At 44.8% G+C, this 25,743-nt stretch overlaps 1 protein-coding gene across 1 annotated transcript in view; it reads right to left on the reverse strand.

The window, feature by feature from the left end:
• LOC122792799 (extracellular matrix organizing protein FRAS1-like) overlaps positions 1 to 25,743 on the reverse strand; it is a 4,352,848-nt gene that overhangs the window by 4,042,100 nt on the left and 285,005 nt on the right. The window contains exon 7 of the mRNA XM_044060368.1: positions 23,222 to 23,323. Within this exon, the coding sequence (XP_043916303.1) occupies positions 23,222 to 23,323 (102 nt within the window). The remainder of the gene's footprint in view (positions 1 to 23,221; positions 23,324 to 25,743) is intronic.

The raw sequence follows: 25,743 nt of genomic DNA on the forward strand, positions 1-25,743 counted from the left end.
CTATTCCTTTAAAAGACCACTACTAACAAATGATTAAAAAAAAAACATATTTGTATTTTTCCATGAATTACTGCACCTCCCAAAGTTGCCTACAGTAAAATAAAGAATAGTTGTGTAAGAACTTACCATAACCTTACATGGTTCTCTTCTATGTTGCAGTATTCATGACAGTAGGGAGTTGCTGCTTGCAGCACCAACATCTGGCAGGTATACCAAAGTCTTAATCCAGGAGGGTACGTGTGACATCGGATACCAGGGCCATAAACTGACATTAGGTATAAACGTGACGTCTGCACGTACCCTCATCAGAATAGTTTTGCAGCATACAGTAGTGCCTGTGAGGTTTGACCAGGAGGGTCCTAATCTGAGACCCTAAGACTTGCATGTGGGCCAGTCCCAGGGCAGTAGGATGGCTGTATAGGTAGAGATCAGGGAGAAAGATGACAATGTGCCCTCAGGAAATACCTGGGATAGTAGTTGGAAAGAGACAGGGGATAGGTGGGTGGGACTGAATACTGCAACATAGAAGAGAAGGACATCTAAGGTTATGGAAGTTCTTACACAACTATTCTATGTCCTTCTATTCTGATGTTGCAGTACTCATAACAGTAGGGAGAGTACCAGAGCTTTAAGTATGAACCTGGGAGCAGGAAGGGTCCCTGTGGTCAGGAAGAACCTGTAGGATAGTCCTGGCAAATCCTGCTCTAGTACGGGATGCTATGTCCAGCTTGTAGTGTTTGGTGAAGGTGTGTACTCAGGTCCAAGTAGCTGCTTCTAAAATAACTGAGAAGTCTATGCCTTTGAAAAAGGCAGTAGAGAAAGCAGCTGCTCTGCTAGAATGAGGTTTAATATTGCCCTGTAAGGATTTCCCATGGTGGGAGTAGCACAAGGAAATGGACAAAGAGATCCATGAGGCAATGGTTTGCTTAGATACAGCTAGGTCCCACAGAGGGGGGGTGGGTTTCCGTAGGGGTTTGATGTGGAGCACTCCCTTTAGAAAGAGTCTGACTTCCAGTCTGGATGCCAGAGGTGGTGAAATAGGCAGACCGGCAAAAATGGCAGACAAATGGACTTTGAAGAATATGTTAGTCCTGTTTGGAGTAGCTCACACAAGTAGGATAGGACGCTTGGAATGGGAGTAGTGAGGGGATCTGGTTGTTCCTATGACACCAATTGGAAATTCTGAGCCACTTAGCTACATAGTTTCTCCTAGTGCTAGGTTTTCTGGCCTCCTGCAGAACACTGAGTACGTCCTCTGAATAAAGGTGTCTGCAAAGGATCAGAATTCTATCACCCATAAGGTCAGTTTAAGGTTGTTTACCTGTGGGAGTAGCAAGGATCCCTTGTTCTGTGCGAGTAGGTCTAGACGGTGGGGTAACCTGTGGTGATTGCCCTTGGCTAGAGAAAAATAGGAGGAGAAACCAATGCTGTACTGGCCAAAAGGGGGTCACCAGTAGGATTTCTGGTTTGTCCTTCTGAATTTTTAGGAGGACTTTCTGGATTAGAGTGAAGGGGGAAGGCGTACAGGTACATCCCCCCGTGAAAAGGAGAAGGCATCCACTTTCCAAGCTTGTGGATGTGGGTTCCTTGTGCAGAAGTTGGGCATCTGCCTATTGACTGGGGAGGCAAACAGGTCTGCTTGTGGAATACCCCATCTGAGTATCAAGTCTAGGAAAACCTCTCTATGAAGCATCCATTCGTGAAAGGGGGCTGAAGTTCTGCTGAGTGTGTCTTCCATAACTTTCTGTTCTGAGGGGATATACATAGCTAATAAGTGGACCCTGAGAGAAGCAGCTAGATTACAAATCTGAATGGCCAGGCTGTATAGTGGGTAGGACCTGGTCCCCCCTGCTTGTTTATATACCACAGGACAGTCATACTGTCTGTGATTACTTTTAGGGTTCCTGGCAGGACAGAGAGCTTGAATGTTGGAAGGGTTAACAGCAGGGCTCTCATTTCCTTGATATTGATGTGGTCTTTTACCCTTAGAGTAGACCATTTTCCTTGTACTGAGAGGTGCTGTTGATTTGTTTGCAACACTGCACCCCAGCCCAGGTCCAAAGCATCTGTGGACCGCTGCTGTTGTGGTGCTGGGATCTGAAGGTGGGTCCCCAGGTTGGTTTGCATTGCAGATATCCACCAATGGATCTCCGTTTTTAGGCATAGTGGAAGTAGGGAGTTAAAAGGTTGGGAATGTTGGGTCCATAGGTTTTGTAACACCCATTGACTTTTGCGCATGTGGAGTCTTGCCAAAGGCAGCATGGGTATAAGGGATGCCATGTGGCCTAACAGTCTTAGGAATTCCCGAGTTGTCAGGGTAGTCTGGGTAAGGATCTGATTGAAGTAGAGAGTTCTTGAATTCTTTGGTCTGGGATGAAGGCCTTCATGCAGTCTGTGCGTAGTCTGCACCCCAGGAAAATCATGTCATGTGAGGGAATCAGGTGAGATTTTTTCACATTTACTATGAACCCCTGTTGTAGATGAAGGAGTAGGAGATGGTGGTGGTCTTGATGTAGGATGAGTGGGTCATCTAAGTATGGGTATATTTGTATGCCCTGTGTCCTGCAATAGGCAATGAAGGGGGCTAGACACTTTGTAAACACTCTTGGGGCAGTGGAGACACCAAAAGGCAATGCAGAGAATTGAAAATGACAGGAGCCTACTGAAAACCTGAGGAATTTCCTGTAATCCGAATGAATGGGGATGTGGAGGTAGGCATCCCTGAGATCTAGAGCTACCATGAATGCCTGGGAGGGGATTAGAGGTAATAGAAGAGGTAAGGTGATAATTTTGAAACTGTGTATGTGGAGGAAGAGGTTGAGAAAGGATAGATCCAGGGTAGGTCTCCAAGGACCTTCTTTCCTTGGTACCAGCTACATTCTGGAATAAAAACCTGTGCTCCTTTGAGGGGTGGGCACCGGTTTATGGTGCCTTAATTTAGAAGTAATGAATGACGGGGGCAACAGGTGGATTTTTTTTTTGGTGGTTGAGGAATCCCTTGGAAAGGTGGGAGCATCCATCAAGGCTTGTAATATCCTCTCTGGATGATGGAGAGGACCCATTGTTCTGTTGTTAAATTTCTGCCAGGAGGGAAGGGAGAGGGTGAGTCGAAGGGATAAGGGTGTTGCCAGATGCAGAAGGGGGGGGGGGGGTAGTCACAGTGGAGGAGGCCTGGATTGGTCAGGCTGGCTGTGAAAGGGTGTGGTAGTGGATCTGGAGATAAATCTGGGAGTTTCTCCGCTGTCTACATCCCTTGAATTGTGGTGCGGAATGAAAGGATTGCCTTCTAACAAAGGAGGGTTTCTGAGGATAACTTCTATGATATCTAGGAATAGGGAACACCAGAAGGTGTTTGAGTTTCTGTAACTCCTTACCCTTCTCTTGCAGGAATTTGAGAAGCTCAGCAGAAGCTTGTCTGAAAAAGGCCTTATTGTCTAAGGGTGCATCCAGAAGTTTAGTTTGAACATCCATGGGGAGGGGCTGTAGCCGTACCTAGGAGTAACATTGAAGCACTGATCCAGAAGCAGCAGCTTTGGATGCAGCTTCCACAGCATCGTAGCTGCACTTAATAGAGTGTCTGGTCACTTGGGATGCAGTGGAGAGAAGTGAATTTAGTTATGCTCTGATAGGGGAATCCTGAACCTCAGAGAGAAGGGTGGAGGTTTTAGAAATGGTGTCAAGTACATACCTTGCCATGTGGGTTGGGTAGTTCGGGGCCCTAATAGCCAGAGTTCTAGAAGGTATATATCTTTTTACCTGTCCTAGCCATAAATTTACTGTCTATCACTTGGATAAAGAGCAGTAGAAGGCAGTTGTCTGGATGTTTTATCTGCAGGAACAGCTATAATAGCTGGGTCTGCCAGAGTGTTTTTGTAAAGGAACTGTGTGTCTTGGGGGACCCTGTAAAAACAATCAGGTCATTTAGCTCCTGACTCCCAACCCCTAGCAGCTAAACGATTGGGTCGTTTAGCTGCTGGGGGTTGGGAGACAGGAGACTGTGAAGCAGGTAAGAGGGCATCCTGAAAAGAAGGCAGTAAGGGAGGCACAGCTGAGGGAGATGGTTGTTCCAATTGCAAAAGGTCAAAGTACCTTTTCTTGGATTTTGAAACCTTAGAGGCCTGCCACTTAAAATGTTCCCTCATGAGGGAGATAGTATCCCCAAAGCTGAATTCTTCTCCTGGGGATTCAGGAGAAATGGAATCCTCCTCTTCTGGAGTAATGAATTCCTTGGGGGATTCAATTTGTGTTTCATAGGAGAAGGACTCCTCAGAAGATGAGTAATCTTCCTCAGACAGATGGATTGGTTGAGGAGTGAGAGTAGGGGAAGTTGCTGTGATTGTAATGCCAGAAAGGCCTTAAACATACTTTCAGAGAAAGATTCCCAGCCAGGCATCTGTGGGGTTCAGAGTGCTTGCATTTCTGTTTTCTTTTCAAGGGGGGTTGTAGGAGCAATCAGAAGAGAAGCGGACATCAGTCTAGCATGAATAGGAGGAGCAGGGGCTTCCGAGAACGCGAGCCATGGTTCCCCTCCACCATCAGACTCTGATGGCTGAATTACCTCAGCAGACATACCTTCGGTATCCCGCACCCTGGCTTCCATTATGGCTCCCGGGCCTGCTTTGGCAACCGTCGGTTGAACGGACTATGGGTTTTCAATCACCTCTAGAGCTGGTTTGGATGCCTGAGGCACAGCCTAGGACTTGGGCCTAGGTTTTTTAGCCTTCTTCCGAGGCAGCTCGTCGGAAGGGCCTAGTCCTCCCTCCATGCCCAATGCCAAGTGTCTGAGTCTTTGGCTCTCATGATAAAGATTCAAAGCCGCTAATCAGCTACATAGGGTCTTGGGGACGAACGACTTACAGACTGAAAAGGATGTATGCTCATGGGCCTCACGTAGACAAAAAATACACTTATTGTGTGTATCCTTGTGAGGAATTTGTCTCCCACAAGCACACTTCCCTTTCCTAGCTGACATGCAAGTCTAACAGTAAGCAAAAACAGTAAGAAAACCCCACTGGGCACTTGTCTGTAATGGTCAAATATGGTCATCTGGCCTTTAACGATCAGAAATGCAGTCATCTGAAAAAAAGCAATGCACAAGTGGAACTGGCAAACAGGTGTCCGATGATCATACAACAAATTAGTCAACTCTGCATGACAACAGACATCAAACAAATCATTGCTTGGTGTGCCACTAAAAAGTACAGTTGTGTACACTTACCATAAATGTAGATGTTTGAGTGTCTTCACTGTTGCAGTCATCACATTTGGGTTATCCCTGCCAGGGTAGCCCTCGGCCGGCCTGAATACCAGAGACTTAGTATTTCTGTATCGGTTGCTGTCACTTGAGGACTGATGTCAGGTCGTCAGTGGTCTAAAGGAAGGCAGACAACGCCATAAAGTACAGTTTTGTACCTACCATAAATGTAGATGTTCGAAGATCCACATTGCTGCAGTCCTAACACTTGGGTAGTCCGCTGTCCCTCGGTCGGCCCGAATATCAGAGTATAAGGCTGACGTCGGTCAGGGCGCATTTGACTGACATCAGAACGTCAGGGTACAAATGCGCATGACCGACGTCATATCCTCAGTCTTTTCTTGCCCCAGATGTCAGAAGACCCTAAAGAAAAAGGTCCAAACCCATAGGCAACAGCTAAACAATCAACCAGCCTAATACCAAGAATATGTACAATATATACAATATATACAATAAACACAAAATACCTCAGATGTATAACCCAACCCACACAACCACCTCAAACTACAGAGGGGAAGGAGGGAGGTAAATTGGACTGCAGCAATGTGGATCTTCGAACATCTACATTTATGGTAGGTACAAAACTGTACTATGTTCTTCATCTCACATTGCTGCAGTCCTAACACTTGGGTAGAATCCCAAAGCAGAGGTAAGGGAGGATGGCTAAACTATAACGAAGCAGGAGCTGCCAGAATGCCCTGCAAAACAGCAGTGGCAAATCCAGCCCTGGATTTAGAGTACAATGGAAGGTGGTAATGCCTAGAGAAGGTATGCACTGAACTCCAAGTGGCTGCCTCCAAAATATCCTTAGTTGCCACCCCCCTCAAAAAAGCTGTTGAAGTGGCAGTAGCCCTAGTGGAATGAGGCCTAATCCTAGCTGGAATCTCCTTGCCATGATGAGAATAACAGAAAGCAATGCAAAATCCAATCCACTTAGAAATAGTTTGTTTTGACACGGGCTTGCCCTGAGAGCACAAAGCAAAAGAAACCAATAACTGCTGAGATTGTCTGAACCCTTTAGTTCTGTCCAAATAATATCGCAATTGCCTGTGTACATCTAAAGTGTGCAAAATCTTTTCCCCTTTATTTTGGGGATTTGCATAAAAAGCAGGCAAATGAATAGTTTGGTTTAAAGCCACACTAGAAACCACTTTAGGCATAAAGGAAGGATTGGTACGTAAAGATACCCTGTCCTTATGAAAAATTAAGAAAGGCTCAACTGCCATAAGGGCCTGCAATTCAGAAACCCTTCTTGCAGAGGTAATGGCCAACAAAAAAGCAGTCTTCCATTTCAAATATTTCAACTCAGCAGTCGCTGCAGGTTCAAAAGGTTGTAGAGTGAGTTTCTCCAACACAAAATTGAGATCCCAAGCAGGAGTAGGAGCTCTTCGTGGGGGTCTTAAATTCTTTGCCCCTCTAAGAAATTGCTTGAACAAAGGATGAGAAAACAATGGTGGGTCACAGTCATAGTGAGCTGAAATTGCTGCAGCATGAATCTTAATAGAAGAGAAGGACAAACCTTTGTCCAATAACTCAGTAAGATATTGAAGAGCCACACTTAAATTAGGCTCAGAAACATCCAAATCCTTAGCTGCACTCCAAAACAAAAATCTCTTCCATTTATCTGCGTACACTTTCCTTGTACTAGGCCTTCTAGCTTCCAAAATCACATTCAAAACTTGTTGTGGAAGTTGAAACCCTCTATGGTTTAAAACAGAATATGCCATGCTGTTAGGTGAAGAGAGTGAAGTTTGACATTGAGCAAATGGCTGTCCTCCTGGGACAACAGATGTGGAATCAAAGGCAAAGGCCATGGAGGCTTCCGTACTAGACTTCTCAGTAGTGGGTACCAGTGCTGCCGAGGCCAATCTGGTGCTATCAAAATCATCCTTGGCTTGTCCTGTCTGACCTTCAGAAGTACCTTTGAGAGGAGAGGCAGAGGTGGAAAGGCATACACATGAAGATTTGTCCAACTGAAAGAAAGAGCATCCACTTTCCAAGCTGTGGGATGAAACCGCTTTGTGCAAAACTTTGGCAGCTGGTGGTTTAGTGGAGAAGCGAACAGATCTATGTCTGGAGTTCCCCAGGACACTGTCAATTTCTGAAATACATGAAGATCCAGTTTCCACTCGTGGGGATCCATGATTTGTCTGCTTAACACATCTGCTAAGGAGTTCTGTGCTCCTGGCAGAAACCTTGCCTGAAGATTGAGCTGTAAACTGAGAGCAGTCTCCCACAAAATCATTGCTTGCCTGCATAGAGGATAAGAATGCGTTCCCCCTTGCTTGTTGATGTACCACATGACAGTCGTGTTGTCTGTTAGAATCAACACCTGCCCTGGAAGAAGTAATTCGTTGAAAGCCATTAATGCAAACTGAACTGCTAACATCTCCTTCATGTTGATATGCAGATGTTGTAGTCTGGCAGGCCACTTGTCTTGTATCCACTTTCCATTCAGATGAGCTCCCCAAGCTTTGTCTGAGGCATCTGTCGTTAAAATCTGACTCGCCTCTGGCCGGGTCACAGAGAGTCCTTTTTTTAGGTGACATTCCTGAGCCCACCACAAAAATTCCTTTTGAATGCAAGGTATTATTTGAATGACAGTGTCCAGATCCTGGCAGTGCTGCGTCCATACATTTTTGAGATACCATTGTAGCTTCCTCATATGCAGTTTGGCATTGGGAAGCACCAGAATACAAGATGCCATGAACCCTAAGGCTTGAAGGACTGTCCTTGCAGTCAGCCCGGACTGATGAGATAGTTGATGGAAGTAAAGGGAAAGACTCTTTTGTTTGTCCGGGGTTAAAAAGGCCATCTGGGATGCTGTATTCAGTCTCACACCCAGAAAGCACATGTCCTGAGAGGGTACTAGACTGGACTTTATTTCGTTCACAGAATACCCTAGGCATCTTAGCACTGCTATCACATATTCCAAATGATGAAGAAGCTCTTCCCTTTCTTGAGCCAGAATCAGGCAGTCGTCCAAATAAGGATAGATTTGTATTCCTTTTAGCCTGAAGAAAGCTATCACTGGAGCCAGAACTTTCGTGAACACTCTGGGCGCAGTAGATAAGCCAAAGGGCAATGCAGAGAACTGATAGTGAGAATTCCCAGCTCGAAAACGCAGATACTTCCTGCAACTTAGTCTGATAGGAACATGAAGGTAAGCCTCCTTGAGATCCAAAGTTACCATCCAATGATCTTTGCCCAGCAGAGGTAAAAGCTGCTGCAACGTCAACATTTTGAACTTGGGAATGTCCAGATAAGCGTTGAGGATGGATAAATCCAAAATTGGTCTCCACGTGTTCCCCTTCTTTGGTACTAGGAACAGGCGAGAATAAAATCCTAGGCCCCTTTCTGGCATGGGAACCGGCTGTATGGCCCCTATTTGGAGTAACAGTGTAATTTGCTTGTGAGCCTCCATTCTTTGTGGAGGAGGAATGTCTGGCATGCCTTTGAAAGGAGGCAAGGTATGGAAATAAAACCTGTAACCGTGATGTATGATATCCAGTACCCATTTGTCTTGGGTAATCAAACTCCAATTTTCTTTGAAAAGTGCCAGCCTTCCTCCCAAAGGTGCCGCCAGGCGAGAAGGCTCTGGCAGCTGAAAAGGTAGGTCATTGGGTCTGTTTACGAAAGGACTGACCCCTGCCCTCACTCGAAGACTGTGCAGGAGAACTCCCTGTTCTAGGCCTAAAAGAGCCCTGACCTCTGCCCCTGCCACGTCTAGATCTACCCCTAGACTGGGAATCATAAGAAGGATACGTCCACCCCTTAGTAGGCCAATTTCTACTAAACTTTGGAGGCTGAACCTGCAAAAAATCTTTAACAGTCTGCATAGACTTAGCCTTGTCTTCCATTTTCTTTAAAACTGCCTCAACAGGAGAACCAAGACATCAGATTGCAAAGGGGCATCCAAAATCCTAGTTTTAACATGGTCAGATAAATTTTGATCCCTCAGCCAGGCATGCCTGCGAAGAACTGACCCAGTGGCAGCCACCCTAGAGGAGGCCTGTACAGCATCAAAACCACATTGCAAAGAATGCTTACCCACCTGTTCAGAAACATGCACTAAATCCTGTAACTCTTTACAATCAATACCTTCCGCCAGAGCATCAACCTTAGATTTCAACTGTGAAAGCAGATAATTTTGATATTTTAACATATGAAACTGGCAATTCAAAGCTCTCATGGCTAGGGTGGAAGAAGTATAAACTTTCTTTCCCCATCTATCCAAGGCCCTGGCCTCTTTATCTGCAGGAACCGGATTCTTGACAACAGAAGCCTTAACACCCTTGGGCCCCTGGCTAACAGTCTCTGGGTCTGCCCTAGGACTCTTAAAAGATACTTATGAGCTTCAGGCACCCTGTAATACCTATCTGGTTTAACAGGAGCAGGAGGCAAGGAATCAGGATTAAGAGAAGCCTCTGCAAACACATCTTCCACCACAGTCAAAACAGGAGGTATAGCCAAAGGCCTATGCTGGGGTAAAAACAAAAATTCCCTAAGCCTTTTCCTAGAGTCAGAGAAGTCCTGACCCTCCCATTTAAAGTGCTCTCTCATGGAGTGAAGGGTCTCTGAAAAAGAAAAATCCTCAGGAGGAGAAGCAGAAGGAGTAGAATCATCAACATCAGAGTCAGAATAATGAGAATACTCCTGCAAATCTTCAGCCGAAGATTCAGACACATCTGAAGTCTGCTCATAATCCCCCAACACTGGCTCCATCCTAGGCCTCTTATCAGGAGGGGGCATAGAGCCTCTAATTAAAGTAATTAAATCTTCTGCCATTTTAAGCATGTGCTTCTTGGGCACAGAACCTGAAGAACTAGGAGTGACACCCACAGCCGCTAAACTAGACCTGCCTCTAGGAGAAGCCTTGGAAGCAGAAAGAGAGGGCCTAGACACCTTAGGAAGGGAGGGGAGTAAAGTAACCTGAGAAGCCCCTGTAGCCTGACTTGCCTCCTGGGAGGCCACATCCTGTAAAAGCAGAGTTTCTCCCTGGGACTCCAGAGAGGCCTCCATCGGAACCACCGGTTCCACTGACGCCTCTAAAGAACCGGCGTCCGGTTCGGACGACTCCTCTAACCTAGGTTTAACAGCCTTGTCCTTGCGCTTCTTTGAGGAAGCCGGCGTCGGAGCATCCGACGGCATTTTGTAATTGCACCGCTTCCCAAAGACCAACCTGGCACAATCCAACCTCCGCTTTATAGTGCGTTTATTGAAGCTAGCACAAAAACGGCACCCAACAACGTCGTGCTCAGGTCCCAAACAAGGTATACACAAATTATGGTAATCTCTATGCGGTATCTGTTTCCCACAAGAAATACAGTTATTCACTTTTTCTGACATCCGGTAAACCACTGAGGCAAGAAAAAAGCAAAATATTCCCCAACGGGGTACTTAACCAACTCTGACTTCGGTCTGAAACTCCGAATTCGAAAAATTTCAGAACGCCGAACGGCACTTGCAACACTGCTTCTGCATCGGACCATGCGGCAAAAAAGACTGAGGATATGACGTCGGTCATGCGCATTTGTACCCTGACGTTCTGATGTCAGTCAAATGCGCCCTGACCGACGTCAGCCTTATACTCTGATATTCGGGCCGACCGAGGGACAGCGGACTACCCAAGTGTTAGGACTGCAGCAATGTGAGATGAAGAACATCATAAGTTTTTCTTGCTCTAAACTGTCAGTATCCTCCAATGTAGGAGGCCAGGCTCTGGTGGCAGAACCCCACCAGTGGAACATAAATACCAATATGTCCCTTGTTAAAAAGGAGAACAACAAGGAAGAAAGGTAACAAAATGGGAAAAGGGGGGATGGAGGGAGGGAAACCAGGACTGCAACAGTGAAGACACTCGAACATCTACATTTATGGTAAGTGTACACAATTGTACTATGTTCTTCGTGTTTCACTGTTGCAGTCATTACATTTGGATAGATTCCCAAAGCTGAGGAAATGGGTGGAGGCAGTCAAGGAAGCTAGGGGCTGGCTAGCATGCCCTGCAAGATTGCAGAGGCAAACCCTGCCCTGGATTTGGAAAAGAGAGGCAGGTGGTAACGCTTGGTAAAGGTGTGAAGAGATGTCCAGGTGGCAGCCTCCAGGATGTCCCTGGTGGGGACTCCTCTGAGGAAAGCTGAGAGGTGGAGGCTGCTCTGGTGGAGTGTGTGTCTTGTCCCCCTTGGGGGGAGGCTTCCCATGTTGTTTATAGCAGAAATGGATGCAGTGTGCTATCCATTTGTAAATGGCTTGCTTGGAGATAGCTTTGCCCTCTACCCCTGAAGCAAAGCTAACCAGCAGTTGATCAGACTTTCTGAAGGGTTTAGTCCTGTCCAGATAGTATCTGAGCTGTCACATCTAGAGAGTGCAGAATCCTTTTGCCCTTGTTTTGAGGGTTTGGAAAGAAGGTGGGCAAATGGATGGACTGGTTGAGAGCCATGCTGGACACCATCTTGGGCAAGAAGGATGGATTAGTTCTGAGGGATACCCTGTCTGCATGGAAGATCATGAAGGGTTCCACAGCCATGAGTGCTTACAGCTCAGAGACTCTTCTGGCTGAAGTAATGGCCAGGAGGAAGGCTGTCTTCCAGGAGAGAAATTTTAGCTCTGCAGAAGAAGTTGGTTTGAAAGGAGGTAGGGTGAGCAAGACAAAGTTAAGGTCCCAAGCTGGTGTTGGTGCCCTTCTGGGGGGCCTCAAGTTGTTAGCCCCTCTGAGGATCTATTTAATCAGAGGGTGTGAAAAAAGCAGTCACACAGTGGGAAAATGAGCAGAAATAGCAGATGCATAAATTTTTATAGAGGAGAAAGAGAGACCCACTGTGTAGTAGGTCAGCTAAATAAATAGTCTAAGATGAGAGGGATGGAGGGCTGTGCCATATTGCCCCCCTTAGCCTGGATCCAGATTAAGAACCTTTTCCATTTGCCTGCATAAGACTTTCTGGTGCTAGGGCGTCTGGCCTTTCGGATAACATCCAGAACCTGTTTACTGAGGATGGCAGATTGTCAGGTGTCAGGGTATAAGCCAAGCTGCCAAACTGAGTGTCTCTAATTGGGGGTGCATGAATTCCCCTTCCCTCTGGGTTAGGAGGTCTGAAATCTGAGGATTCAGTGGAGGCAGTGGGGACACACTGTGCAGAAAGGGGTACCAGTGCTGTCTGTCCAGCCTGGAGCTATGAGAGTGGTCCTTGGTTTTTCCTCCCTTATTTTGAGCAGTACCCTGGGAATGAGAGGTAAGGGGAGGAAAGGCACAGACCAAGAGGTTTATCCAGGAGAAGGACAGGGCATCCACTTCCCATGCCATGCAGTGAAGCTCCCTGGTGCAGAATTTGCTGAGCTGATGGCTGGTATCGGAGGCAAAAAGGTCAACATCCGGGGTCCCCCATTTCTGAGTTATTAGAAAGAATGTGTTTCAGTTGAGCTGCCACTCGTGGGGGTCCAAAAGCTTTCTGCTTAACTGGTCTGCCAGGGAGATGAGAGAGCCTGGAATGTATTGTGCTAACAAGTGTAGTTGCATAGAACAGGCTGTGAACCAAAGGGTCATGGCCAGCCTGCACAGCGGGTAGCAGTAAGTCCCTCCCTGCTTGTTGATGTACAACATCATAGTGGTGTTGTCTGTTTTGATCAGGAGAACCCCTGGAGAGAAGGGGTTTGAAAACTATCAATGCCTGCTGCACAGCCATCATCTCTTTTTGACTGATGTGCAGGGGGAGTTGCTGGAGGTTCCATTGGCCATGAATGCACCTGCCGTCCAGGTGTGCATTCCAAGCATAGTCTGATGCATCTGTGGTGAGGGTCTGGGCGGTGGGGTGTGGACAGAAGGGCAGTCCCTTGTTGTGGGAGCAGGCGGTTTCCCACCAAAGAAATTCCTTCCTCAGTCAAGGAATAATAGGCAGAAGAGTTTCCAGATCTTGAGAGTGTTGACACCAAAGGCTCTTTAAGTACCCTTGAAGTCTCCTCATTTACAATCTGGCATATGGAATGAGGAGTATGCAGGATGCCATGAACCCCAGGGTTTGCAGGAATTTCCTTACAGAAAGCTGGGGCCTGGTGGCCAGTTGAGAGAAATAAGCTGATAGGGAAAATTGTTACTCTGGTTTGAGGCATACCATCTGGGATGCTGTGTCCAGAATTGCTCCCAGGAAGATTACCCTTCTGGTGGGTACCTGTTTGGATTTCTATTCATTGATTGTGTACCATAAGGAGGTTAGTAGGTCCTTTACAAAGTCCAGGTCTTTGAGCAGCTTTTCCTGGCTGTCTGCCTGAATAAGGCAGTCGTCTACGTAGAGGTAAATTTGAATATTTCTTTGTCTGCAAAAGGCAATGGCTGGAGCCAGGCAATTTGTGAAAACTCTGGGAGCAGTAGATAAGCCAAAGGGAAACGCAGAGAACTGAAAGTGTTGAGATCCTGCCCTGAAGCGGAGAAATGTTCCGCAGGACTCCCTGATGGGAATGTGAAGGTAGGCCTCTTTTAGGTCCAGGGTGGCTAGCCAAGTGCCCTTGGCGAGTATGGGCAGCAACTGCTGGAGGGTGAGCAATTTAAATTTTGGGATCACCAGGAAGGTGTTTAGAATGTATAGATCGAGGATGGGGTGCCAGGTGCCCTCATTTCTGGGCAGGAAAGTGCACGACTGCCCCTAGGGAGAGCAGGGAACAGATTTGCTTTTGAGCCTCTGCCCACTGATTTGGTGGTAGATCTGGGAACCCTTTTGGGGTTGGAAGGAGAATTTGTACACCTGAGACACAATGTTTCAAAAAAAAAAAAAAAGGAGTTGTTTTCTATGCAAGGAGTAGCAGTTTGCTATCCATTTGGAAATGGTCTGTTTGGATATTGGTTTCCCCTGTGCCCCTGTTTTAAAGCTGATCAAGAGCTGGTTAGTTTTCCTGAATGTCTTTGTATGATCCAGATAAAATATGACTTGCCTGTGCACATCCAAAGAATGCAGTATTCTTTCCCCTTGTTCTGAGGGTTAGAGAAGGAGGTGGGCAGGTGGATGGGCTGGTTGAGGGTAACATCCGAAACCACCTTTGGCATGAAGGAGGGATTGGTTCTCAGGGAGACTCTGTCTGCATGGAAGATGATAAATGGCTCAATTGCCATTAAGGCTTGAAGCTCTGACACTCTCCTGGCTGAAGTAATAGCCAGGAGAAAGGCAGTCAGTCTTCCAAGAGAGGTACTTTAGTTCAGAGGATGCTGCAGGTTCGAAGGAAGGCAGAGCAAGCTTTTCTAAAACATAGTTCAGGCCCCAGGCTGGGATGGGCTGTCTTCTGGAAGGCCTGATATTAGAGGCTCCTATAAGGAACTGTTTGATAAGAGGGTGGGATAACAATGGCTGTTCAGTATCAAAGAGTGCCGAGATGGCAGAGGCATGGATCTTTATGGAGGGGAAGGAGAGACCATTATTAAGAAGCTCAGCAAGATAATCTAGAGTAAGAGGAATGGAGGGCAGATGTCTGTCTGTCCCCTTGGACTGGCTCCAGGAGCAGAATCTTTTCCATTTTCCAGTGTAAGATTTTCTGGTGTTGGGCCTTCTGGCTTCTGTGATGATGTCAAGAACTTGCTTGGTTAGCATAGATTCCTTGTTGGTTTGGTAGACTAAGCCACACTGAAAGCTTGAGTGTCTGAAGGTCTGGGTGCAGCACTGTTCCACCCCCACGGGACAGCAGGTGAGGTATTAGATGTAGCTGCTAGGGGGGCTGGGGAGATAGGCTGTGCAGCAGTGGGTACCAATGCTGTCTGGGCCAGTCTGGGGCAATGAGTATTGCTCTTGGTTTTTCCTCCCTTATCTTGACTAATACTTTGGAATGAGAGGTAGAGATGGGAATGCACACACAAAGGGGGTATTCCAAGGGAAGGTCAGGGCATTGACCTTCTAGGCCAGGTGATGGTACTCCCTGGTGCAGATTTTCTGTACTTGGTGATTTAAATGAAAGCCAAACAGGTCAACCTGGGGGGTCCCCCATGTGTAGGTAATTTGCAGAAAAATGTCTCTGTGGATATGCCATTCATATGGGTCCAGCAGGTTTCTGCTTAGGTGGTCTGCCAGGGTGGTGTTGATGCCCGGTAGGTATTGAGCTATAAGATATAGTCCCATGGTTGAGGCTGCTAGCTACAGGCTCATGGCTAGTCTGCACAGGGGGCAAGATCGAGTCCCTACCTGTTTGTTGATGTACCACATGACTGTGGTGTTGTCTGTTGTTCTGAGAAAAACCCCTGGTTTGAGGTAGGGTTTGAAGGATGCCAGAGAGTTGCTACTGCTATCATTTCCTTATGGTTGACGTGCAAGGGTAGTACTTGTGCGTTCCAGAGACCTTGGGCACATCTGCTTTCTAGGTGGGCGACCAGGCTATGTCCGAAGCATCTGTAGTTACGGTCTGGTCTGATGGACGGAGGGTGAATGGAAGTCCCCTGTTCAGAGCACAGGCCTGGGCCCACCAGAGGAACTCAGATCTTATGCAAGGGAATCACACAGAGGGAGGTGTCCAGAGGTTGTGAGTGTTGATACCATAGGTTCTTTAGGTACCACTGAATTTTCCTCATGTGTAGTCTGGCCAGAGGTACCACAAGGATGCATGAGGTCATGTACCCTAGAGCTTGTAGGAACCTCCTGGCAGAAAGATGGGTTTGGGAGGCCAGAGTAATGAAGTATTTTGGTAGGAAACTTTGTTTTTCTGGGGACAGAAAGGCCATTTGCTGTTCTGTGTCCAGTAAGACTCCCAGAAATATGATTTTCCTGGTAGGTGTCTGTTTTGATTTCCTTTCATTGATAGTGAACCCCAAAGATGTGACTAAGGTTTTTACAAATGAGAGGTGCTGTAGGAGCAGTTCCTTGCAGTCTGCCTGGATGAGACAGTTGTCCAGCTATGGGTAAATCTCTATATTGTTTTGCCTGCAAAATGCAATGGCAGCAGTTCGACATTTGGTGAATACCCCGGCAGCATAGATAAGTTAAAGGGCAAAGCAGAGAATTGAAAGTTTAGTGATCCTGCTCTGAAGTGCAGGAATTTTCTGCATGATTCCCTTATTGGGATGTGCAGGTAAGCATCCTTTAGGTCTAAGGTGACCATCTAAGCTTTGTTTGGCAGCATTGGTAGAAGCTTTTGTAAGGTAAGAATTTCGACTTTTGGGATTACCAAGAAGGAAATGAGAAAGGATAGGTCCAGGATGGGACGCCAAGTCCCCTCTTTCCTGGGAACAAGGAATAGTCTGAAATAGAATCCTTTTGCAACTTGTTCTGGAGATACAAGTTCTACTGCTCCCAGGGATATTAGGTTTTGCACTTGTTTTAGTGCTTTTGCCCACTGGTTTCAAGGTAGCTCTGGGTACCCTCTTGGAGGTGGTATTTCTTGGAAATTGAATTTGTACCCCTGAGCAATGATTTTCAAGACCCATTGATCTGTTATTATAGAGTTCCAATTTTCTCTGCATAGAAATCGCCTTCCTCCTAGCTTTTGGAAATGTGGAGGCAGGCAGAGATGGGAAAGGTAGTCACTGAGAGTTTTTTCCATACAGGATTGCTTTTGAGCTCCCTGCTCTAGTGTTTGAGAGTGGCCACTGTTTTGTTCTGGAACTGGGGCTTTAGTGAAGGTGAAGGGAATTATGAACAGCTCCAAATACCATTCACTTTTGGCCCAAAACCTTCAGGCGCCTGCTAGAAAGCTGAAGATGTAGAGGAATTTCACCTTTCAACATGACAATTACCGCAAGCATATATCCAAATCAACAAAAGAATGGCTTCACCAGAAGAAAATTAAAGTTTTGGAATGGTGCAGCCAGACCCCAGACCTAAATCCAATAGAAAACCTGTGGGGTGACCTGAAGAGGGCTGCGCACAAGAGATGCCCTCACAATCTGACAGATTTGGAGCACTTTTGCAAGGAAGAGTGGGCAAATATTGCCAAGTCAAGATGTGCCATGCTAACAGACTCCTACCCAAGAAGACTGAAGTACCTTTTGATTAAATTACAACATTCAAAGTATTAATTTAAGGGTGTGCACACACACACACAGCAAAGTATTAGTTTAAGGGTGTGCACAATTACACAACCAGCATATTGTACATTTTTTATTAAATTTTTCTCCCAAAAGATTTGTTTTTCATTGAATTGTACAGGTTATAGGTCACATTAAAGATGGGAAAAGTTTTGAAATGATTTATTGTGGTGTCATTTTTTTATGCCACAAAAAAACTGGCATTTCAACAGGGGTGTGTAGACTTTTTATGTCCACTGTGTGTGTGTGTGTGTGTGTGTGTGTGTGTGTGTGTGTGTGTGTGTGTGTGTGTGTGTGTGTGTATATGTATATATATATATATATATATATATATATATATATATATATACACACACACACACACACACATATATATATATATATATATATATATATATATATATATATATATATATATATATATATATATGTACACACACACACACACACACATGTGTATGTATGTATACGGGTCTACCTGTTATTATCGAAAGTTCACTTACCCAAAAGTCACATCCACGAGACGACTTCACCAAAAACTTAATTTTAATGAATACCCGGATCACCGGAGTTTTACTCCAGGAAACTAACCACTTGGCCACCATGGTGAACTTTGCCCTTTTCAAATCAAAAGAACAGCTAGTATACAGCCATCAGTGTCTTCTTTTCAAATTCTTTTAATCTACTACAATTACCATTATTCCAGTTGACTATTAAAAGATAAATGAACGTAATTGATGCAATACAGCATTTTTGCTTTCATCAGTGCATGCATAAAAGAATAAAAATCTGAAGAGAAGACACTGATTGTTATATGCTAGCCTTTCTTTTAGTTTGGTTTACTGGAGGTTTAGATCATGCATCTTGCCGTACTTGCATAGATTTCCTATTTTCATTTTGAAATTTGCCCTTTTCCCCACTACAGTGCAACCTCAGAGTTTGTATATTTAGTTGGGGGGGTGGGGTGGGTTTGATTTGATTCCGTTCAGTTGTTTCATGGTGGCCAAGTGGTTAAGTGACATTTCTATAATACAAAGTAGATCCACATATAGTACATATATATATATATATATATATATATATATACACACACACACACACACACACACACACATTCCCATACTTTATACACACATATATATGTGTGTGTGTGTGTGTGTGTGTGTCTGTGTGTGTGTGTGTGTGTGTGTATGAACACATTCCTACACACACACACATATATATACATATATATATATATATATATATATATATATATATATATATATATATATATATATATATATATATATATATATATATATATATGTATACACACACACATATATATATATATATATATATATATATATATATATAGATATATATATATATATATATACGCATATATATATATATATATATATATATATATATATATATATATATATATATATATATATATATATATATATATATATATATATATATATAAAAAAAGTCTAGAAACACTACCATAAAACTAAAACTATTACTTCCCTTAATGCATACAAAATACTTTGCTACAAAGCAAAAAACTTATAGTAAAGCCTATTTCTCCACTCTCCAAACCAAACACAACAATAACCCTAAAAAACACTGGGATGGAATTTCCTCCCTTCTAAACCCAGGCAAAAAAGAAAACCCCTGCCCCGACCCAAATGCCTCTGACTCAGATCTAGCTACCCAATTCAACTCATTCTTTGATTCCATATCTAAACTAATAACCTACCTTCCCCACAACAACCTTCACAACCTTCTCCTCCAGTAGCTCTCTCTCCTCCCTTCTCCATGAACCCTATATCCCCATCTCTATCATAAAAAAAATCTTCAAAAATTGAAACCTTGCTCTAATGCCCCTGATGAAATACCCTCCTACTTCCTAAAAATAGCTGCAGAAGCATTGCCTTCCCTATCTGCATCCTAATAAATCGTTCAGTTTCAGAATGTCATGTTCCCCAGCTCTGGAAAAAGTCCTATATCATTCCACTCCATAAAGGCGGCAATAATAATGACCAATTTCCGTCCCATCGCTATCTTATCCCCTATTTCAAAACTCCTCAAAAAATGCATCCACCTACAACTCCTACACTATCTTACAAATAATAACCTTCTTATTCCCACCCAGCATGGATTTCGTCCTAGCCATAGCACCACAAGAGCCCACCTCTCCTTCCTAGAAACTGTAAACATAACCTGTGACTCTGGTCACATTGTATCTATCCTCCTCCTAGATCTCTCTAAGGCCATCGATACCATCTCTCATAGCCTTCTTCTTACTAAACTCTCTAAACTAAATCTATCTCACTCCTCTATTAAATGCTTCACCAGTTACCTATTAAATAGGCAACAAGCAGTTAAGTGGAAAAAAGCTATTTCACCATTCCATAACACACTCACAGTTGTGTCCAAAAGCTCAATTCTAGGCCCCCTTCTATTTAATATTTTCATTAATGACTTATACCATGCCATCCCTAATACTAAACTCATCCAATACGCGGATGACTTGACAATAATCTGTTATGCAACCTCCACTTCTGCACTAGTAAAATTAACCCAAGATGCCTTCTCTTCCACAGAACAATGGATACTAGAAAAACATATAGTACTAAATGCTACTAAAACTAAACTGTTATTTTCCCCCTCTAAAAGTATTACCCTAGTCAAAAACTCTTTCTCTATTACCAGCAAAAATAACACTCCTCTTGAAAGTCTCCACTGCCAAACTATTAGGAATCCTCATTGATGACCAACTACAATTTGATAGCCATCTCCAGGTAAACATCAAATAAACTCACAAGAAACTAGGCATGCTTTATTGCCACTACCGTTTCATCTCTCCCTCCACCAGACTATGGGAACAACAGAAGCGCAGAGAACTGAAATTGTTGAGATCCTGCCTTGAAGTGGAGGTATTTCCTGCATGATTCCCTGATATGAATGTGGAGGTAGGCCTCTTTTACACCTAGGGTAGCTAGCCAAGTGTCCTTGGACAGCATGGGTTGCAGCTGCTGGAGGGGTGAGCATTTTGAATTTTGGGATCAACAGGAAGGTGTATAGAATGGCTAGATCAAGGATGGGGCGCCAGGTGCCCTTTTTTCTGGGCACCAAAAAAGGTCTGGACTAGAAGCCTTGTCCTATCTGTTCTGCAGGAACGTGCTCTACTGCCCTAATAGAGAACAGGGAAAGGATTTGCTTTTGAGCCTCTGCCCACTGATTTGGTGGTAGATTTGGGAACCCTTTTGGGGTTGGAAGGGTGTGGAAGGAGAATTTGTATCCCTGAGACACAATTTTCAGAACCCATTGGTCCTTGGTAATGGTGGTCCAGGTGCTTGAGTGAAAGGAGAGTTCTCCTCCTGGGGGTAAGTGAAGGTGGGCAGGCGGGGGGGGGGGGAGTCATTGTGAGTTCTTACCATAAGGGGGTGGCTTAGAACTCCCTGGTTTAGAAGTGGAGGTAGTCCACTGCTTAGATCTCTGCATTCCCTGGGGCTGCTGTCTGGGGGGGGGGTCTGTTTCCACTAGGCCTAGGCTGGGTCGGTTTACTTGGAGCAGGAAAGGACCAGTGCTTGGAGGGACAATGCCTGCTGAACCTAGGGGGTTGAACCTGTAAGAAATTCTTAACTGTTTGCATAGATTTTGCTTTTTCTACCACCTTTTTTAAGACCTCTTCTGCCTCAGTGCCAAATAAGTTATCTTTGTGCAAGGGGGCATCCAACAATTTAGATTTGACATGGTCTGGCAGGGGATGTTCCTTAAGCTATGCATGTCTTCTAATGACAGATCCAGTGACTGCTGCCCTGCAAGAAGGTTCTAGGGTGTCGAAACCACAGTGGAAAGTGTGCTTAGTTACTAGACTTGCAGAATCCATCAAGACTTGTAAATCTTTAGATTCTGCCCAAGCAGGAAAGGAAGACATTTTTTGTTTAAGGAGTTCCAAGGTATGTTGCTGATATTTCAGCATATGGAACTGACAATTTAGTGCCCTGATAGCAAGAGTAGCCGAGATATATACTTTTTAACCCCATCTGTCCAATGCTCGGGAATCCCTGTCTGAGGGGGTGGGATTCTTAGCAGAGGTTGCTTTAATGCCTTTTATCCCTTGAGAAGTGACCCGAGGGTCAGCTGTTGGATTTTTAAAAAGATATTTGTGTGAGTCAGGGACTCTATATTACCAGTCTGGTTTTCTGGGAGCAGGAGGTAGGGCGTCAGGAGTCAAGCTGGATTCAAGGAAAACATCCTCCAGAACATCTAGGACTGGGGGGATGGCCAAGGGTCTGTGTTGCAGAAGATCTAGTAATTCCATGAGTCTCTTTTTAGACTGAGGGTAGTCCTGACTCTGGGAATTTACCTTTAAAGTATACAGTGTTTCTCCAAAGGAAAAATCCTTTGGGGGAGAGGCTGAAGGAATGGAATCCTCTGTATCAGAATCCTCGTAAGTGGAGAGGGGTTGCATGTCTTCATAGTCAGATGCATCAGATTCATCTGACTCTTGTTCAGACAAAACTACAAGGGACAGATCTCTTTTCTTTTTTGAGGGTAGCCTGGCTTCCCCTGATCAGCATGATAAGGTCTTCCGCCATTTTAAGCATCTGAGACTGAGGCAAGGTAGCAGTCGCCTGAGAGTGGGTCAGACCCTGGGCCTAAGAAACTTGGTCGTTTTTGAAAGAATGGTAGTTGTGAAAGAAGACATTGGCTTGTGTTGAGATGTGGTAGTGTGAAGGACTTCCTCGGAAGCCGGTTCCTGCTCAGCGACTCCATACCCATCCAAGGTAAAGACAACTGCAGGATCCTTAGTTGAAGAACAGGTCTGCGGCGTACTGGACTCTGAAAGGTTCTTGGGTAGCGGCCTACGAATTAACTGAAGCGGGCATCAGGGGCTGTGAAAGCACTTCACTGAGCACCAGAGGACTGAAGACTAGCTTAACAGAAGCATTGTCAGTAGGTTTGGACCTGTGCGGTCTCTCTCTGTCTTTATTGTTAAGTTTTTTCGGAAGATCTGCTGTCGAATGGCCTACCAAAGCCATATCGGAATTCGAGGACTGTAAATGAAAACATCTGGCTACAGCAAGGGCCCGACGATGGACAGTTCTGGCATTGAACAAAGCACAAAAGCGACAATGGGGGGCGTTGTGGTCTGGGCCTAAACAAGAAACGCAGTAAGAATGGAAGTCTCGGTGTGGTATTTGCTTTCCACAGGCAAGACAATTATTAACTTTTTCTGACATCGGTTAGTGTAAGAAAAAAGGATACCCAATGGGGTACTTAGCTTTAGAAGACTTCAACTTCAATTTGGAGACAAAAACGCAGGTAGCGGCTGACCGGCACTCGTGCAAACTGCTTCTGCTTCCAGCTCCATGGCAAGAAAGACTGATGTAATGGTGTCAGCTGCCTTACTTTGTACTACTGACAACCTGACATCAGTCCTCAAGTGATGGCAACCAACACAGAAATACTAAGTCTCTGGTATTCGGGCCGGTCAAAGGCTACCCTGGCAGGGATAACCCAAATGTAATGACTGCAACATTGAAACATGAAGAACATCAGAGCTTAGATGCAGGGGAGGTGATGTCAAATGCATCAAACAAAAAAAAAGTTCTCAAAATGGGTGCTTATTCTTTAGAAGCCACCTGGAAGGGCCAAATGAGCAAGCACACTGATGATTAATTCTTGCAACAAAACACAGTGCCAGGTTCTCCTTTCAAGGTATTTGCTGGACAGATGCCTAAGGTAGAGATGCAGCTCAGCATGCATGGGGACATCAATGAAAGCTTTCTGGATGTCACACAGGAAGGGTGACATAAACCTTTAACTAATTTCTAGTGGAATGTTGAAGAACCATTTTTTTTACATTTACTCGAGCTACTTCAATTTTCCAACATTACACCTTATTCCACACAGCCAAAATACTTCATACTAAACTATGACATTGCACAAATCACAATGAATATTTTCTTTACCTTCTCACAGGTGATTGGCTTGCAGATTTCTGTGTAGCATTTTACCTTTCCTTGGTCACACTTACAGGTAGTGCAGTTATCTTTTTTCCACTGCTGACTATGCTAAGGAAGACAAAAACACAACATTAATCTAGTACACTTTCACTAAAAATCAAAACTGCACTGGAATGAACTTTAATACAGCCAATTAGGCCAAAAAGATACACGAAACCAAATGCCAGGTTTAAAATAAATTAAATACACATTTGTAGATAACTTACCATAATTGTAGATGGTTGAATAGAGCACTGTTGCACTACTGAATCTTGTGACTTCCTGCCATGCAGAAGCCTGCGGCTGGCCCAGACCCCACAGTCTTTCACTGTCCCCAGCCCATGATAATCAGTGATAATCGATAAGTAGTGCAGTTGAATGCTCCTCAGGCCAGGCACAACCTATCCCACTGACACTACTGACAACTGGCAGCCATGAGCTAGGGGAGCAGGTGTGAGGGGGAATAATGACTAGGTAGGATACACAGCCCAACCCCAGGGCAGATGAGAAAAGAGAAGAGAGCTAGGAGGGAGGAAAAGGTACTGCAACACTGAATTACTGAACATATACAATTATGTTAGTTACCTACACAAATGTGCTATATTCACCATAGTCAGTGTTTCAGTACTGAACCTCAATTAGGATTCCCACAGCTTTTTATATGGGAGGTTGAGTAGAGCTCTTGAACTGAGATGGCTGGCTCTGTAGGATGGCAAAAATTGAACCCAGCTCCAGCTCTTGATATGGCACCAAGTTGGTAGTGTTTGGATAGGGCACACAGAGGACCAAGTGGCTGCCTCTAGGATGACTTAAGAAGGGTGTCCCTTTCAAAACAACTGTAGTGGTGGATTTTTCCTTACTGTTAAGTGGGTTCTGACTCAGCCAGGGAGCTGTTAGCATTTTCTTTTGTTACTCTCAGCATGGCAATCACCAATCCATTTTTCCCACTGGTCTGTCCTGGTTACCTCTTGCAAAGTTTACCTACAGCTGGTCAGGTCTGTTACGATATTTTGGCCTATATAAGCAGAATCCTTGCTGTCTGTGTACATATAGAGAATACTGTATTCTCTCACCCTGGTTCTTTGAATAAGGGAGGAAAAAGTACAGTTTTGTACCTACCATAAATGTAGATGTCCGATAGGAATGCATCTGCAGTCCTTACAAATGGGTTGTCCTGTCGTCAGGCAGCCCTTCGGTCAGCCGGATTCCAATGTCTGGGTCTGGCCTCGGCTGGTGTCGCACTTCACCCGACGTCATAGCTGCAGTTATTCGGGTATAAAGGCATCAGCCGACGCCATTTTCCTCAGTGTTTCTTGCCCCAGATGCCAGGTGCCCTCTAGGAAGGCTAAATTTGGATAAATGCAAATGATTCCAAATAGTAGAGAGCAAACAAAAAATAGGCATGTATGTACATATATACAAACAAATACACCATAATAGATTCCCCCAGCTAGCTACAAGATGGGCAAATACCCTAGGAGTACCACAGAGGGGAAGGAGGGTGGGTAATCCTGACTGCAGATGCATTCCTATCGGACATCTACATTTATGGTAGGTACAAAACTGTACTATGTCCTTCAAGGATGCATCTGCAGTCCTTACAAATGGGTAGAATACCATAGCAAAACTGGGGGAGGAGGAGAGATGAAATTATGGTGTAGTTAAGATCCCTTGCAAAACAGCAGTGGCAAAACCTGCTCGGGATCTGAAGTATAAAGGTAAATTATAATGCTTGGCAAATGTATGCACGGAGCTCCAAGTAGCAGCCTCTAGAATGTCTTTGGTAGCCACTCCTCGTAGAAAAGCTGTGGTAGTGGCTGTAGCCCTTGTAGAGTGAGGCCTGATGTTTTCTGGAGTTTTCTTTCCATGGTAGGAGTAACAAAATCTAATGCAATTTCCTATCCACTTAGAGATTGTCTGTTTTGAAATTGCTTTTCCTTCCATTCCTGTTGCATATGCTACCAGTAGCTGGTCAGTTTTCCTATTGCCCTTGGTCCTGTCCAGGTAGTAGCGTAATTGTCTATGCACATCCAAGGTATGCAACAGCCTTTCTCCCTGTTCTGAGGGTTGGGGAAGAATGTAGGTAGGTGGATAGCCTGATTCAAAGATACTCTGGAGACCACCTTAGGCATAAAAGTAGGATTAGTTCTCATGGATACTCTATCTTGGTGGAAGATCAGGAAGGGCTGTACTGCCATTAGTGCCTGTAGCTCAGATACCCTTCTTGCTGAAGTGATTGCCAACAGGAAAGCAGTTTTCCATGATAAGTATTGTAATTCTGCTGTTGCTGCTGGTTCGAAAGGAGGAAGTGTCAATTTTCTAGCACAAAGTTCAAGTCCCATGCTGGCAATGGTGGCTTCCTAGGCGGTTTTACATTTTTAATTCCTCTCAGAAACTGCCTGAGCAGAGGATGTGAGAAGACTGGAGGATCCAAGTCGTATTCTGCTGAAATAGCTGATGCATGAATCTTGATGGAAGAATAGGACAGA

This window comes from Protopterus annectens, chromosome 2.part0 (genome assembly GCF_019279795.1).
Source record: "Protopterus annectens isolate FY-2018-M chromosome 2.part0, PAN1.0, whole genome shotgun sequence".
Lineage (NCBI taxonomy): Eukaryota > Metazoa > Chordata > Ceratodontiformes > Protopteridae > Protopterus > Protopterus annectens.